The sequence below is a fragment of the Pseudophryne corroboree genome (genome assembly GCF_028390025.1).
Source record: "Pseudophryne corroboree isolate aPseCor3 chromosome 3 unlocalized genomic scaffold, aPseCor3.hap2 SUPER_3_unloc_19, whole genome shotgun sequence".
Classification (NCBI taxonomy): Eukaryota; Metazoa; Chordata; class Amphibia; order Anura; family Myobatrachidae; genus Pseudophryne; species Pseudophryne corroboree.
Window position 1 is genome coordinate 2,195,494 of NW_026967507.1, and position 18,711 is coordinate 2,214,204.

The 18,711-nt window shown below is 44.0% G+C and overlaps 1 protein-coding gene across 2 annotated transcripts in view; it reads right to left on the bottom strand.

Moving 5' to 3' along the window:
- Positions 1-18,711, bottom strand: part of LOC134983582 (zinc finger protein 883-like) — a 246,888-nt gene that overhangs the window by 178,871 nt on the left and 49,306 nt on the right. Inside the window, exon 7 of one of the 2 annotated variants that reach the window (XM_063949244.1) lies at positions 15,206-16,867. The exons of the other annotated variant lie outside the window; for it this stretch is intronic. Within the exon in view, the coding sequence (XP_063805314.1) occupies positions 15,360-16,867 (1,508 nt within the window). The 3' untranslated portion in view covers positions 15,206-15,359. Of the gene's footprint in view, positions 1-15,205; positions 16,868-18,711 lie in introns of those variants that run through there. 2 annotated transcript variants of the gene reach the window in all.

The window sequence follows — 18,711 nt, forward strand, 5'->3', positions numbered from 1 at the left end:
AGAGCAGCTATTTTCAACCGCTGTGCCGCGGCACACTAGTGTGCCGCGAGCGGTCTCTAGGTGTGCCGCTGCCCGCCAGGGAGATCCGATGCCACTAGCCAGAGAGACCAGCCGGCCGCCCGCCACCCGCCGCAATCAATAGCCGGCTCAGGCAGCGCAGCCAGCGCTGTGCACTTCCGCGAGCGGCCTGTGACCTATTGTGACTTATAGGTCACGCAGGCCACATCGCATTCCTTCCTGGATTGCCCGCCCGCCTACTAGTCAGTGCTGCTCGTCAATCCGTGCTGCCTTCTCAGCGCTCATCACAGTTGCAGTTTATGGCGTGGATCCACCAATTTTAAAGTCTTGCCGGTGTGCTGCGAGTTGAAAAAGGTTGAAAATCACTGGTCTAGAGACTGGTTTGACACCTCAAGTCTGAAACCTTGGGTTATTCTGGAAGCTTCATGCTTGGACGCTGTTTCTCTCCCTGATTTGTTTTGGTTACCACTGTCTGCTGCTCGGAGTAGGGCCGGATCCTGCAAGTCTATTAAAACGACCCTAGATTCATGGCATAAATTAGTACTCTCTTCGGAAGAGCTTCATTTACCCGCCCCTTGCCTGTCATTAACTGCTCTCATGTCATTGATTCCTAATGTTTCCCTAGAGGAGTGGATTCGGAAGGGGCTCTCCACTGTGGGCGATTTATTTGTAGGAGACGTCTTGATGTCCTTTTCTCAATTGCAAGAGAGATTTGAGATTCGGACTCAGGATTTTCTCAAATACCGGCAGGTGAGAAGTTGGTTACACTCATTTACTCCCTCACATCTCCACAAACCTTCTCTTCCGGCTTATATTATAAGCCGATTGGAGACGTCCTCGCATAAATATGGGATTACGTGGTGGTATAAATTTCAATTGACAAACGGCACACAGACAAAATTAAAAGCTCAGACTTTATGGGAAAGAGATTTGAATAGGTCCTTTGTTGGTGCAGATTGGGACAATATATTTAGATCTTGTTTTAAAGTCTCCAAATGTGTTAACCACTCTGAAATGTTCTACAAGTTTATACAGAGGGTCTACTTCACCCCTGAAAGACAGCACAGAATCTAGCCTTCACAATCTAAATCATGTTGGAGGAAATACGGCTCCACGGGGGATATCTTTCATATCTTCTGGGCATGCCCTCGTATACAACCACTTTGGAGAGAAGTTTTAAATATGGCTAGCATGGTGTTAGGGCTCAGCATCCCCATGGACCCAGCTCTAGCGCTATTTCACTTGTACGTAGATCGCCTCTCCGCAGGTGATCACTACGTCTTGGAGCATATCTTGATATAGCACAATTGTGGAAATCTGAGAATGTCCCCACCTTAGCGTTCATTCGAAATAAGATTCACAAACATTTCATTTTTGAAACAGCGGAGGCTAAATATTCCTCCTCGGCTAACTCTATCCACTTGAAATGGTTAGGATGGTCCAATTATAGAAGTAGAGAAGGTAGACTAACCGTGTACAGCTCTCCAATTGATATGTCTGTGCTTGGCCCTTCCTAGATTGACCTCTACGAGAATGCTGTGATACCAGATATTTTCTCTCCATGTCTTCTCTCAGTGCTTTCTCCTTCTCATGTATCTGAACGCCTAATGTAGCCAACTGTATATTCCTCCGACTGTGCGTTGTTTGTATTTGCATATGGTAACCATTCCGGACTCCCCCTGTGTTTCACTTATCTTTTTTTTCTGTTCACCATTTCTGTGTGTAAACTTTTCAATAAAAATGTTAGATTTAAAAAAAAAGAACCCAGTCTTGAATGCCAAACCTGCGACCCTCTAGAAGGTGAGCACTCTGCAGCCACCACAGGAGAGACACCTTGGCCCTGTGGGACAGGCTTATCTTCTGATATATCTGTAGATGGGACCCGGACCACGTGTCCAGAAGGTCCCACTGAAATGTCCTCGCATGAAAACTGCCGAAGGGGATGGCCTCGTAGGCTGCCACCATTTTCCCGAGAACTCGAGTGCATTGATGAACAGACACTCTTTTTGGTTTTAGCAGGTCTCTGACCATGTTCTGGAGGTCCTGGGCTTTTTTCATTTGGAGAAAAACCCTCTTCTGTTCCGTGTCCAGAATCATGCCTATGAATGATAGTCGAGTCGTTGGAATCAATTGTGATTTTGTCAGATTTAGAATCCAACCGTGCAGTTGTAGCACTCTCAGGGAGAGCGACACGCTTTTCCGTAATTGATCTCTCAATCTCGCTTTTATCAGGAGATCGTCCAAGTACGGGGTAATTGTGACTCTCTGCTCCGCCATCACCTTGGTGAAAATCCTCGGGCCGTGGAAAGCCCAAACGGCAACATCTGAAACTGGTAATGACAGTCCTGTATAGCGAATCTCAGGTACTCCTGATGAGGAGGATATATGGGGACATGAAGGTATACATCCTTTATGTCTATTGACACCATAAAATCCCCCCCCTTCCAGATTGGAGATCACTGCCCGAAGCGATTCCATCTTGAATTAGAATTTCAAGTACAGGTTTAGGGATTTTAGATTTAAAATGGGTCTGACCGAGCCATCAGGTTTCGGGACCACAAACAGGGTTGAATAGTATCCTTTCCCCTGTTGGACTAGGGGAACCTTGATAATCACTTGCTGTTAACACAGCTTTTGAATTGCAGCTAACACTATTTCCCTCTCTGGGGGAGCAGCTGGGGAGGCCGACTTGAAAAATCGGCGGAGGTACCTTTTTTTTGAATTCCAGTTTGTAGCCTTGGGACACAATTTCCATTGCCCAAGGATCCACGTCTAACAGAACCCAGACCTGGATGAAGAGTCGAAGATGTGCCCCCATCGGTGCGGACTCCCTCAGTGGAGCCCCAGCGTCATGCGGTGGATTTAGTAGAAGCCGGGGAGGACTTCTGTTCCTGGGAACTAGCCATAGCAGGCATTCTTTTCCCTCTACAGGATCTCAAACGACTTACTGGCAGCGCCTAAATAAATAGACACTAATTGCAATCACACCTGAGCGCTGCCGAAAAGGCACTGTGCATGTGCCTATGAACACAACATATAGAAAAAAGAGAAACCGGCTGCGCTTGGGGTGTTGCAAATAGGTGTAAATAGTGAAGAGTTGACAATCTTCTACATAAAATTCTTTTCCCTCTACCCTTACCTCTGGCGAGGAAGGATAAGACCCAACCTCTTCTGGACTTATGCGACCGAAAGGACTGCATCTGATATTGTGGACTTTTCTTTTGCTGTGGGGGAACAAAAGGCAAAAAAGTAGATTTACCCGCGGTAGCTGTGGAAACCACGTCAGCGAGACCTTCCCCAAATAAAACCTCACCCCTGTAAGGTAAAACCTCCATATGCCTCTTGGAGTCGGCATCACCCGTCCATTGGCAGCCCAACGTCTCTCTGAGCGTCTCTTATATATAAGACTGCGTCTTTAATGTGACCCAAGGTCAATAAAATGGTATCCCTATCAAGAGTATCAATGTCAGATGACAAGGTATCTGTCCAAGCTGCAACTGTGCTACATACCCATGCCGATGCTATTGCCAGCCAGAGCAAAGCACCCATATGCGTATAAATAGATTTTAAGGTAGTTTCCTGTCTGTGATCACCAGGATCCTTGAGAGCTGCCGTGTCTGGAGATGGTAACGCCACCTTCCTGGACAAGCGCGTTAAAGCCTTGTCCACCGTGGGCGAGGATTCCCACCGCACCCTGTCCTGTGCAGGGAAAGGATACGCCATAAGAATCCTCTTGGGAATCCGCAGTTTTTTGTCTGGAGCTTCCCAAGCTTTTTCAAATAACTCGTTTAGCTCATGAGATGGGGGAAAGGTTACCTCAGGTTTCTTCTCCTTATACATGTGCACCCTCGTGTCAGGGACAGAGGAGTCCTCAGTGATATGCAAAACATCTTTTATTGCAATAATCATATAATTAATACTTTTGGCCACCCTTGAGTGTAACCTTGCATCATCGTAGTCGACACTGGAATCAGAATCCGTGTCGGTATCAGTGTCTGATATTTGGGATAGAGAACGTTTATGAGACCCTGAAGGGCCCTGTAACACAGTCAAAGCCATGGATTGACTCTCTGCTTTTTCCCTGGACTCTGCTTTGTCCATCCTCTTATGTAATAAGGTCACATTTGCATTTAAAACATTCCAAATGTCCAACCAATCAGGTGTTGGCATTGCTGACGGAGACACCACAATCATCTGCTCCACCTCCTCCTTAGATGAGCCTGCCGCTTCAGACATGCCGACACACTCGTACGACACTCCCACACACACAGGGATATATTTATATGGAGACAGTTCCCCAATAAGGCCCATTGGAGAGACAGAGAGAGAGTATGCCAGCACACACCCAGCGCCAATTGACACTGGAAACAAATTCCCAGATAAATGTGCTTTTATATATAATTATCTGTATAATACCCTCACTGCGCCTTAGAAGTGCCCTCCCCCCTTTCTGCCCTGTGTCACCGTGTTCAGCAGGGGAGAGTCCGGGGAGCCAGCTTCTCTGCAGTGCTCTGTGGAGAAAATGGCGCTGGTTTGTGATGTGGGATCAAGCTCCGCCCCCTCAATTTTGTAATACCGGCGGGGGATTTTTATATCTACTGCCTCCGCAGCCTATATATATCTTTATGCCAGTCCTAGAGGTTTATATTGCTGCCCAGGGTGCCCCCCCTGCGCCCTGCACCCATCAGTGCCTGTAGTGTGTGTTGTGTGTGGGAGCAATGGCGCGCAGCATTACCCCTGTGTGTTACCCCTGTGCGTTACCTCAGGGAAGATCTGAAGTCTTCTGCCGCCTTTGAAGTCTTCTTTCTTCTTATACTCACCCGGCTTCTGTCTTCCGGCTCTGTGAGGAGGACGGCGGCGCGGCTCTGGGACGAACGGCGAGGGGAGACCTGCGTTCAGACTCCCTCTAGAGCTAATGGTGTCCAGTAGCCTAAGAAGCAGAGCCTATCACCTAAGTAGGTCTGCTTCTCTCTCCTCAGTGCCACGATGCAGGGAGCCTGTTGCCAGCAGTGCTCCCTGAAAATAAAAAACCTAACAAAATTAATTTTTCAGAGACTCAGGAGAGCTCCCTGTAATGCACCCAGTCTCCTCTGGGCACAGGAACTAACTAAGGTCTGGAGGAGGGGTATAGAGGGAGGAGCCAGTGCACACCCATTCTAAAGTTCTTTATAGTGTCCATGTCTCCTGCAGAGCCCGTCTAAACCCCATGGTCCTTTACGGAGTCCCCACCATCCTCTAGGACATAAAAGAAATGATAATCTGAAAGGGCAGCAACTCCCTTTTAGCTCGTTAGGCTAATAAGACTAACAGAATTCACACCTGCAGATTATAGGAGTTTTTTGGCAAGATTCCCAGATATTGGCAAGACGCCCAGAAAAAGACCATCAAGAGTTTTTGAAGGAATTTATAAAGATGATTTTATATTTAAAACTGTTTTAACTGTTGCAAGCTTTGTATTTAATAACTAAAAGCACGCATAATGCTATAAAATAAGTTTCAACCCAATAAGCAGTTATGTGATTCTATGGGGTATATTTACTAAGCTCCCGATTTTGACCGAGATGGCGTTTTTTCTTCAAAGTGTCATCTCGGTCAATCTCGGTCATTTATTAAACACTAATCACGGCAGTGATGAGGGCATTCGTAATTTTTTGCTAGTTCAGGTAAAAAATTACGAATGAATACACCATCGGTCAAATTACGCCTGTTTAAGTATGAATCTCGGTCATTTACTAAGAAGTGCAAAGCAAAAAAACACAAAACACTGCCGTGAAAAATTACAATTCGTAAAAAAGTCCTAAAAAAAAACAGACCTGCTTTTTTTATCCGTGATTTGAGATGCATGCAGGGATCCATGAGATCCGTGCATGTATATCAGTGGGAAGGGGTGGGAAAGTGCTTTTTTTTGCTAAAAAAAATTGCGTGGGGTCCCCCCTCCTAAGCATAACCAGCCTCGGGCTCTTTGAGCCGATCCTGGTTGCAGAAATATGGGGAAAAAAATGACAGGGGTTCCCCCATATTTAAGCAACCAGCATCGGGCTCTGCGCCTGGTCCTGGTCCCAAAAATACGGGGGACAAAAAGAGTAGGGGTCCCCCGTATTTTTAAAACCAGCACCGGGCTCCACTAGCTGGACAGATAATGCCACAGCCGGGGGTCACTTTTATACAGCGCCCTGCGGCCGTGGCATCAAAAATCCAACTAGTCACCCCTGGCCGGGGTACCCTGGGGGAGTGGGGACCCCTTCAATCAAGGGGTCCCCCCCCCCCAGCCACCCAAGGGCCAGGGGTGAAGCCCGAGGCTGTCCCCCCCATCCAATGGGCTGCGGATGGGAGGGCTGATAGCCTTTGTTGTAAAATAAAAGATATTGTTTTTAGTAGCAGTACTACAAGTCCCAGCAAGCCTCCCCCGCATGCTGGTACTTGGAGAACCACAAGTACCAGCATGCGGCGGAAAAACGGGCCCGCTGGTACCTGTAGTACTACCACTAAAAAAATACCCAAAAAAACACAAGACACACACACCGTGAAAGTATAATTTTATTACATACATACACACATACATACATACTTACCTTATGTTCCCACGCAGGTCGGTCCTCTTCTCCAGTAGAATCCAAGGGGTACCTGTTGAAGAAATTCTACTCACCAGATCCAGTGGTCCCGGCTCCTCGGCAAATCCAGGGTTAATCCACGTACTTGAATAAAACAAAAAAACGGTTGCCCGACCACGAACTGAAAGGTGACCCATGTTTGCACATGGGTCACCTTTCCACGAATGCCAGAAACCCACTTTGCCTTCTGGCTAAGTGGGTTTCTTCAGCCAATCAGGGAGTGCCACGTTGTAGCACTCTCCTGATCAGCTGTGTGCTGCTGTCCTCACTGACAGGCAGCACGCGGCAGTGTTACAATGTAGCGCCTTTGCGCTACATTGTAATCAATGATGGGAACTTTCTGCTTAGCGGTGACGTCACTTTAGGTCAACCGCAGGGCAGAAAGTTCCCATCATTGGTTACAATGTAGCGCATAGGCGCTACATTGTAACACTGCCGCGTGCTGCCTGTCAGTGAGGACAGCAGCACACAGCTGATCAGGAGAGTGCTACAACGTGGCACTCCCTGATTGGCTGAAGAAACCCACTTAGCCAGAAGGCAAAGTGGGTTTCTGGCATTCGTGGAAAGGTGACCCATGTGCAAACATGGGTCACCTTTCAGTTCGTGGTCGGGCAACCGTTTTTTTGTTTTATTCAAGTACGTGGATTAACCCTGGATTTGCAGAGGAGCCGGGACCACTGGATCTGGTGAGTAGAATTTCTTCAACAGGTACCCCTTGGATTCTACTGGAGAAGAGGACCGACCTGCGTGGGAACATAAGGTAAGTATGTATGTATGTGTGTATGTATGTATGTAATAAAATTATACTTTCACGGTGTGTGTGTCTTGTGTTTTTTTGGGTATTTTTTTAGTGGTAGTACTACAGGTACCAGCGGGCCCGTTTTTCCGCCGCATGCTGGTACTTGTGGTTCTCCAAGTCCCAGCATGCGGGGGAGGCTTGCTGGGACTTGTAGTACTGCTACTAAAAACAATATCTTTTATTTTACAACAAAGGCTATCAGCCCTCCCATCCGCAGCCCATTGGATGGGGGGGGGGACAGCCTCGGGCTTCACCCCTGGCCCTTGGGTGGCTGGGGGGGGGGGGACCCCTTGATTGAAGGGGTCCCCACTCCCCCAGGGTACCCCGGCCAGGGGTGACTAGTTGGATTTTTGATGCCACGGCCGCAGGGCGCTGTATAAAAGTGACCCCCGGCTGTGGCATTATCTGTCCAGCTAGTGGAGCCCGGTGCTGGTTTTAAAAATACGGGGGACCCCTACTCTTTTTGTCCCCCGTATTTTTGGAACCAGGACCAGGCGCAGAGCCCGATGCTGGTTGCTTAAATATGGGGGAACCCCTGTCATTTTTTCCCCCATATTTCTGCAACCAGGATCGGCTCAAAGAGCCCGAGGCTGGTTATGCTTAGGAGGGGGGACCCCACGCAATTTTTTTAAGGATTTTACTTTGGTTAATTTAAAAAAAAAAAAAAATACGAACCCCAGCAAGGATCACACAGATCCGGCCGAGATTGATTGTAAAAAAAAACGGCAGTGTTTTGCTAATCACTGCCGTCAAATTAGGTAAAAAAACACGAATGACATCGACATCGGAAGCAAAGAAAAATACGAATACGACAGCTTAGTAAATTAGTCGTAATCCATTCAAAAAGTTGCAGTTTTACACTGTCGATGTCATTCGTGATTGAACTTTGACCTATTTTCGGAAATTACGAATCTTAGTAAATAAACCCCCATGTTTCATAATTTGGTATTGATTAGAATGTTCATTGCTATAATCAATTAACATAGCCAGATAGTATATGTGATTTCCCTAAATGAATTACATAGATATTTCTGTGAGAAACTATTTTGTTAAGAGCAATATGATTTCTCCAGCTGCAGTCACAAGGACATTTAGTTAACTTCCAGGCTAAGATAAAACTTTAATTGCGTATGAGAACATTAAAGGAGTATGTTTTGGAATGTCCAGGTGACAATAGAAAGAAGGCTTTCAAGATTAATGTCCGGATGGCGATAAGGAAAATGCCTTCTCATTAAATTAATGAGCAAATACTAATAAGAATATACATACAGGAATGCTATAATTAGTTTCATTAAATCATTGTTTATCTTTGCACACAGTGTACTTTGATTGGCTAACACACTGCCATACCTTTATTCCTTTGTTCATTTGTGTATAAATAAAGGCTCCTAGAGCAACAAGTCAGATCAGAAATAACTTGCTGAGCTTCTACATATCTCCTGTGTGTTGTCTCATTATTTCTAGTCTCCAGCCGGATGCTAAGTACAGAACCATTGACTGATGTTCAAGGGTATTAAACAGACAACCGAAGGACGTTGATATACGGAGTCTATCTCCAACAGGACTGGGAGCCAATAACGTTGGGGTATCGGTGTTAAAACCCTGTTTGAGTGCTTGGTAAGCAGGAGCTGCAGAGTATCATGTCCGTTCTCTCCCACAGCTAGGCCACACTCCCGAGTGTAGTAATTTTACATTGGTAACATCCGGTAGCACACTTCCTACACCTCTGCAGGGCTCTCACGACACCCCTAAAAGATACCCATCTGCTATCTCCAAATAGGTGTAAATCATCCAAGGAGACTGTCTCTGCACTAAAAAGAAGAAAAGTGGGTGGGCGCTGGTTTGATGGCTATGAGACACCTAAAATATAAATGCTGTTTTGCTGGTTGCAGCTTCCCAAAGTTGAGGTGCTGATCCTCAACCAAAAAAGTTACAGAACAAAGAAATACTCAGAGAAGCGCTACCATTAAACAGCATTAATGAAATTATTATTAAAAGACATAAAAACTATCACAATTCAGTGAATAAACCGAATATCCTGTTGTGTGGTTAACTCATATATTATGTATCAAACATTAGTAACAAAGATGGTAACAATATATATGCATATAATAGAGACTCCCTGGGAGAAATATACCACCTGTATTCTGGTGGAGACTGCAGCATTTATAATTAACTGATAATCCTTATATTCGGCGGCTCCCGCAGGCGGAGATACGAGCGTACGGCTTGTGGACACAGAGCTGCGCTCCGACACTGGCATGTGAAGTCCGATTTCCATCTGGCTCAGCAACAGCTTTTTGGCATCGACGTACAGCAGTACAACAGTGTGGGCAGCCGGCGCCCACTAACATTAAGGAGACAGTGATTAATCTTCCCATCATGGAAAGGTCTGGGTAAGCTATATGCACGGGACTGTATGAATAGCGGCTATAGCTTAAAGTCACTGCAATATGTATGGAAGCATGTCCATTTGAGCTACCCAGTAAGCCTTGATTTCAGTTGGAAGTAATTAACTGTGAGCATCTAAGCTCTCCACTAAATGGTGGTCAATTTATAATTATACCGCATCTACATCGTTAAAAAGTGGACGGACTTTGAAGGAAATTCTTATTAAATTCATATGATTCATCAGCCCATGCATGGAGCTTAATATAAGGATTATCAGTTAATTATAAATGCTGCAGTCTCCACCAGAATACAGGTGGTATATGTCTCTGCACTAGTCTTCTACTGCCACCTTGTTTTATATTGGAGGGAAAGCTTTTTCTTGTATCCTCAGGTGCACAGGCACTGTTCTGTAATTTACTGTGAGACCCAACAGCTCTCCGGCTCCTGCAGTCACTAGGATATGTCTCTGCGTTCACCCTGTGGTACTCCCAAATCATAGGGATTCTCAGTGGACAGGTAACTACAATTAGGTAGCGGTGAGAATCCGCACAGCAACTAGAGGTTAGGACCAAAATGTCGCCCGTGGCACTGACTGTGAGGATGCTTGATGCTGCACCCTTCCTCTGGTCTCCGCTTCCAGACTGCAAAGGAAGGAAGAGCTCACCTCCCAGTCACTGAACTCGTCCTCCGCTGCCCAATAGTTCGGGCAGGTACCCGACGACTCATTGCGCTCTCCCGGAATCGGCACCTAACTCAAGGTTCCAGCCCACTGCTGAAATCCAGGCCGCATCCCGCAGGAAGGCGGTTTACCCTCCCCGGCTCCGCGACCTGCCCTGCAGCATTCCCAGGGACTTTTCTGTGTGAGGATGGTGCGGCATGCTGGATCCGCACTGTGGGAGATTTCTATCCCGAAGGAGAGCTCCGTCCGTGTGCGGCCATTCACTATGGCTGCCAAGCCACGCCCCCCTATGATTTGAGGTTTTAAATGTTTCATGCAGATGGACCAGAAAACCCACAAGGAAATGGTCCCCACATCCCAACAAAGGAAAGTCCAGGGAGTCAGTGGCTGTTATGGTGTGGGGTATTTTATTATTTATTACCAGTTATTTATACAGAGAGTACATGTCCACTCACGGTAGTCCTTGCCCCAGTGGAGCTTACAATCTATATGTACAAACACATACATGTTATGCTTACATTTTTTTGTTGAGAGACCGTTAACCTACCAGTATCTTTTTAGATTGTGGGTGGAAACCAGAGCACCCCACACATGCATGGGGAGAAGTTGTAAACTCCACACCGCTATTGATTTATAGGACACCTCATACATCTGCAGACATCACTGACCGGCGGACGCAATGTAATCTGTCATGTGTATCAGTCACACCCATTCATGTCATGCAGTCACTCAGATAGGTGCGGTCTCTTTCAGGAGATCAATGCTCCACTAGATAGGTCAGTAGTCACCAGATTATGGCTGGAGGAGCATTTCTCTGAGTTCGCCATCATGAGTTGTCCTCCTCATTCTCCTGATCTGTACACAATAGAACACATGTAGGATGCAGGGCTCCGTCACCACTGAATATTAGGGAATTGCAGACCATTACTCAGGAGGCATGGTGCACAGTATCTACACAGTACTTCAGAGAACTTGTAGGGTCCATGACCTATGGCTGGAGGACCATTTCTCTGAGTTGTCCTCCTCATTCTCCTGATCTATACGCAATAGAACACATGTAGGATGCAGGGCTCCATCACCAGTGAATATTAGGGAATTGCAGACCATTACTCAGGAGGTATGGTGCACAGTATCTACACAATACTACAGAGAGCTAGTGGAGTCCATGACCCATTGTGTTGCTGCTGTAATCCAACATGTTACCAGATGGGTGTCTCATTATTTCTGGCATGAGTGTATAATAGAATAAGGAAACTGCAGTAAGTCTCACACATGAGCGTTCTGTCCCAGTCTCATGTCACATATCTGTGGCTAGTAATATCATAACATAGTAATACCCTGTGTCTGGTACTTTGAATTGCCCCCATCGCTCAGTGATACAAGTACCCCTTTACTAACACTTCATACATTTGATAAGATAAACAGATAATAAGCATAACTATACTTTTACAATGCATGGTAGCTTAGTGGTTAGACTTCCCTCACTGTGCTGGGTCCTAGCTGTGTGCTTGTATATGTTCTCTCCCTGCTTGTGTGGGGTTTCAATTGGTTACTGTGGTTTCCTCCCACAAAGTTCAAGAACAGACTGGTCAATTGTTTTCTGACAAAAATGGAACCTGGGTGATATGGAATTAGATTGCAAGCTCCACTGTGGCATAGACCAATGTGACTGATTAATTAGAGTAGCAACTGTGCACAATCAAGATGGCTGCCTTACTTTACACTAATATGTAACGTGCTGTAAATCATATTGTGAGAAAGTTGATATACACAAATGTTATTCGTTTTCTAATATATAAAAAGTGAATGCAACAGTTTCATTTAAGGAAAATTACCAGGTGGGCGCTCAATACCAATTGATGGACACAACAATAAAAAATAAACCAATTTATTACATAAATTGACAACATATAACACATAAAAAAGAAAATAAACAAGACCACAATACAATAATTATATAAAACTGAGGTTCCGGAAACCTCTAGATTGAACAATAGGTTAAAACTAATGAAATGTACTCAGAAGGCAGTCGCAATACCTGGGTATTAAAAGGTAATTCTTTGATAGCTTTTAGCTATATTTCGTTACTTGCCCAGATGTAGGAAACACAAGAATACTTGGCACAATCGTGCATGTAGGTGTCCTCAGAATATATATTAGGTTCCGATTAGGAAAGAGTTAATCGCTTGCCAATTTAAATATGAGCGGTGCAAAGATAGACAGTTGTAAAATAGCTGTTACTCACAGACTGGACAGTTTTTCCTTTACTGTACCGCAATGGTATCAATGTGTGTGGCCGCTCTCTATCACCCTGTGCACGGGTGAGACATCCGTCAGCGGCGTAGTCCGTCTGTAGCGTAAGCGGAAAGCCGATCTCTCCTCCGGCAAAATGTGAGTGCACCGGTACAGCGTGCTCCACCCCCAGTACTGGTGGAATAGTGCTCACCAAGGTAGAACGCAAGGCATTCCCAGTACGGTCCAGGGGATTAGGTAAAGCAGTCACGCTGGAGATATAACAAATGCCGGCAATTGTTTGGATGAACTACTAGGAGGACACACTCCAATTCTTGTGGGCAATGAGGTATTGGGGCTCCTTCTCTCTGTACCCTCAACGCGTTTCTCCGCACCCCAGACGGCTTCTTCAAGAGGCAGAGTGTTCTACTCAGAGCATTAATTCTCACTCTTTTATACCTTGTAGGTTCTAATTAGTGAGAACAGGTGTATATGAAATTTCAACAGGTGCATTCTCATTTGCACTTTCATATAGTAATGTTTAACTTAGAGTACTGAAAGTGGTCCATATTAAATCAATAACAGTAATTAACATTTAAAGGAACTAAATAGTAACATGCCAGTGATATACACTAACGAATTTATTGCGATGCGGACAGAATAAGATGCTTTATAATTTCTAATCATGAAACTGTATATTAATTGATTTTGATAAAAAGCAAGATCATATTACTACATTCTTTATCACATATTAATTTCTACATTGGACAGATCGCTCATGATTAAATTAGTTTTATTTTTATTTATATTTCTATTTGTGTTTATATTTTTATTTTTACATATGAATAAATGTGGTACAAAAATCTGAAACTCTATATCTTTACACATACATTCACAATATATTTTTTAGTCTAAACAAAGTGGAGAACTCTGTCACTACATAGTTCTTCCTAACACTCGCGCTCTTGGGCACCAGTCGATATGATAGTCTATACGATAGTCTATAATAGTCTATACGATTATTTATGCACCCTCCAATTGGGCTGCCCTAGTGGGAAATTATTTAGATTAATCCATGGCAAAGCCCTAAAAATATATGTGTTAGGAAGAACTATGTAGTGACAGAGTTCTCCACTTTGTTTAGACTAAAAAATATATTGTGAATGTATGTGTAAAGATATAGAGTTTCAGATTTTTGTACCACATTTATTCATATGTAAAAATAAAAATATAAACACAAATAGAAATAAAAATATAAATATAAATAAAAATAAAACTAATTTAATCATGAGCGATCTGTCCAATGTAGAAATTAATATGTGATAAAGAATGTAGTAATATGATCTTGCTTTTTATCAAAATCATTTAATATACAGTTTCATGATTAGAAATTATAAAGCATCTTATTCTGTCCACATCGCAATAAATTCGTTAGTGTATATCACTGGCATGTTACTATTTAGTTCCTTTAAATGTTAATTACTGTTATTGATTTAATATGGACCACTTTCAGTACTCTAAGTTAAACATTACTATATGAAAGTGCAACTGAGAATGCACCTGTTGAAATTTCATATACACCTGTTCTCACTAATTAGAACCTACAAGGTATAAAAGAGTGAGAATTAATGCTCCGAGTAGAACACTCTGCCTCTTGAAGAAGCAGCCTGGGGTGCGGAGAAACGTGTTGAGGGTACAGAGAGAAGGAGCCCCAATACCTCATTGCCCACAAGAATTGGAGTGTGTCCTCCCAGTAGTTCATCCAAACAATTGCCGGCATTTGTTATATCTCCAGCGTGACTGCTTTACCTAATCCCCTGGACCATACCGGGAATGCCTTGCGTTCTACCTTGGTGAGCACTATTCCACCAGTACTGGGGGTGGAGCACGCTGTACCGGTGCACTCACATTTTGCCGGAGGAGAGAGCGGCTTTCCGCTTACGCTACAGACGGACTACGCCGCTGACGAGTCCTGCCGCTGACGGATGTCTCACCCGTGCACAGGGTGATAGAGAGCGGCCACACACATTGATACCATTGCGGTACAGTAAAGGAAAAACTGTCCAGTCTGTGAGTAACAGCTATTTTACAACTGTCTATATTTGCACCGCTCATATTTAAATTGGCAAGCGATGAACTCTTTCCTAATCGGAACCTAATATATATTCTGAGGACACCTACATGCACGATTGTGGCAAGTATTCTTGTGTTTCCTACATCTGGGCAAGTAACGAAATATAGCTAAAAGCTATCAAAGAATTACCTTTTAATACCCAGGTATTGCGACTGCCTTCTGAGTACATTTCATTAGTTTTAACCTATTGTTCAATCTAGAGGTTACCGGAACCTCAGTTTTATATAATTATTGTATTGTGGTCTTGTTTATTTTCTTTTTTATGTGTTATATGTTGTCAATTTATGTAATAAATTGGTTTCTTTTTTATTGTTGTGTCCATCAATTGTTATTGAGCGCCCACCTGGTAATTTTCCTTAATTGTCTTGTCTTTTGAGGAGGCCGGCTACCTCCTTACCAGGGTGCACACACACACAGGCCTGCCAGCGCCACCATTACCTCTATTCTCTTTGTTTTCCGTTTGCAACAGTTTCATGTCTACCAGCTAGAGGAAATTCAACTATGACTTTCTGATGTCTTACACGGGTTCTCACCTATGTGACGTCTCTGATGTTTAATAAGATTTGATTTGTGTGCAAAACATTTCCCACACTCATAACATAGAAATGGTTTCTCACCTGTGTGACTTCTCTGGTGCCTACTCAATTGTGATTTCTTTGTAAAGAATTTCTCACACTCAGAGCACGATAATAGATTCTCACCTGTGTGAATTCTCTGATGTATAACAAGATCTGACTTACGTGTAAAACATTTCTCACACTCAGAACATGAAAATGGGTTCTCACCTGTGTGACTTTTTTGATGTGAAACAAGAGATGGTTTCCTTATAAAACATTTCCCACACTCAGAACATGAAAATAGATTCTCACCTGTGTGAATTCTCTGATGTTTAGTTAGAATTGATTTTTGTGTAAAACATTTCCCACACTCAGAACATGAAAACGGCTTCTCACCTGTGTGACTTCTCTGATGTTTAATTAGAACTGATTTTTGTGTAAAACATTTCTCACACTCAGAACATGAAAACGGCTTCTCATCCCTGTGAATTCTCTCATGTAAAACAAGAACTGATTTAAGAGTAAAACATTTCCCACACTCAGAACATCTAAATGGTTTCTCACCTGTGTGATTTCTCTGATGTGTAACAAGATGTGCTCTCTGTGTAAAACATTTCCCACAGTCAAAACAGGAAAATGGTTTATCATCCGCGTGACATTTACAGTGTCTTACAAGTTGAAATTTCTGTGTAAAACATTTCCCACACTCAGAGCATGAAAATGGCTTCTCACCTGTGTGACTTCTCTTATGTTTAACAAGATGTTCTTTCTTTGTAAAACATTTCCCACACTCAGAGCATGAAAATGGCCTCTCACCTGTGTGAATTCTTTGATGTTCAACAAGATATGATTTCTGTATAAACAATTTCCCACACTCAGAACATGGAAATGGTTTCTCACCTGTGTGAATTCTATTGTGTTTAACAAGACTTGATTTCCGTGTAAAACATTTCTCACACTCAGAACATGGAAATAGCCTCTCGCCTATGTGACTTCTCTGATGTGTAACAAGATTTGATTTCCGTGTAAAACATTTACCACACTCAGGACATGAAAATTGCCTCTCACCTGTGTGAATTCTCTGATGTATAACGAGATTTGATTTCCGTGTAAAACATTTCTCACACACAGAACATAGAAATGGCCTCTCACCTGTGTGACCTCTCTCATGTCTAACAGCAGCTGATTTATTTGTAAAACATTTCCCCCGCTCAGAAGAGGAACTGACTGCATCACTGATATGGTCTGTACTATGTGCAGCAATATGTGAGTTACCAGGAGAACATTCCTCAGGAACAGAGGGATCAGATGATATATCTGCACTGTGAGGTACTGGATGTATATTTAGGGTAATGCAATTTTCTTCTGGAGAACCTCGTGTGATGTTCTTATCTTCTAATTTACAATCAAGACGTTCCTCAGAGGTATTTCTTGTATTGCGTCCATCTGGTAGAAATAATTTAGATAACTTAGTATCCCACAGCACAGGCGTCATTAATTGATGTCACCCCTATTCCCATAGGCCTGTGGTTAGTACACCCTAATGCGGAATGCGTTGGGCGTGCTACCTATCACATAGACATTTGAGAGATCATAGATTTTCCTCTATTAATACGACAGGTTATTGGTACTTGCTTTAGTTACTTCAGAACATGTTCCCTCATAACATACAGGTATTTAGTAAATCGTGTATGTAATCCATGTGTCCTAATAGTGTGCATCTCATTATAATGATGCAATAACATGGTAACAGATAGTAAAAGAAATTGTGGAAATGTAAGGATAGAAATGAGTGATTACACATTGTGTATGTTACACCGGCCAAACTCGTTTGCTGCTTGTGATAATGAATATGAATGTTTGCACTTGATCTGCTCACACTTAGTAATACAAGTGTCATGTCCAGCAGAGCGTTGTTAGGGTCTCCTGCCCTGTGCTGCCACGTCGTCATGGCAACCGGGAGACAAGTGCTAGCGGAGTAACCTGAGCGCAGCTGATACTCCGGTTCGGGTCTTTTGCTGTGCAGTGGTTACAGGCTCTGTGCACGGCAGGGGATCCGGTGCTGGTTTTTGTGCTCACAGTCTGTGAGGTCTGAGTGGGGCGTGGACAGCACCTGCTTTATAAACCCTCTTCTCAGGTTAAGCAGATGCTGCTGAATCTTTGTTGGTTAGTCAGTTTCTGAAAGTTAGCCAGTACTGTGTAACTTTGTATTTGTTGCTTACTGCAAATAGGCCTTGGGATTTGGTACTACACTCTGCCAATCCAGACCTAGCAGTAAGACTGGAGTCAGTCGTTTAACTTGCTGGGGTTCTTTTGCTACTCTGTGAACTTAGCAAGTTTGCGGCTGTATTCTCAGACTTGCCTGCCAAAATCCTTTCTCACTGTGCAAGGTGTTCAGGTGTCAGTTTAGTGGCAGTAAGCTGAACCTGTGCACTGCAAGTGAGGACTAGGATTGTGGAGACTCTCCTTGAGTCTATTATTCCATCTCTGACCAAGGAGTTTACTGCCACACCCGTTGGTAACCCTTTAGGGTTTTGCTGTTGCCCTTAGTAGTTTCTGTTGCCCTTAGTAGGTTCTCTACGTATTAAAACACAACATCTCGCTTCTTTACATCTGAGCATTCCTAATACTAGGGAGACACCCAGTTTCTTAGCCTCTGGGCTTCTCTGTTCACTTTGTGTTTATTTTGTTACCCTATCACCTTCTGTGTACGTAATGTCATATTCCCCAGTATGTCTGTGAGTTCATTTGTTTAGCATCCCTCTCCGTTCAGACACCAGTACATTCCTGCAGGCACTGGTGTGCATAACATATTCAGCAGCCCAATACTCCTGTTGAAATTTTGTGGGAATATGGAGCATACCCCTCAAAATACTTTGCAACAGGTGGTCGATCAGGTGCAGGTCTTGACTCGACAATTTAATGATTTGTCCATTAAAATACACACCTCCCAGGCCACTGGCGGAGCTCCTGCAGCAGCAGCACCTTCAGGGGTTAAGGAGCCGAAAGTAAATCTCCCGGATCGTTTTTCTGGAGATCGCTCGCAGTTCTTTTGTTTCAAGGAGAGCTGCAAGCTATATTTCCAGCTTAGGCCTCAGTCTTCTGGGTCGGAGATTCAGCGGGTGGGCATAGTGATTTCCTTGCTACAAGGAGACCCACAGGTCTGGGCATATGGGTTGCAGCCTGACTGTCCGTCGCTTAAAAGTGTTGATGCTTTTTTTACGGCACTGGGCATGTTGTATGATGACCCTGACAAGACGGCCTCAGCCGAGGCTCAGATTTCGATCCTT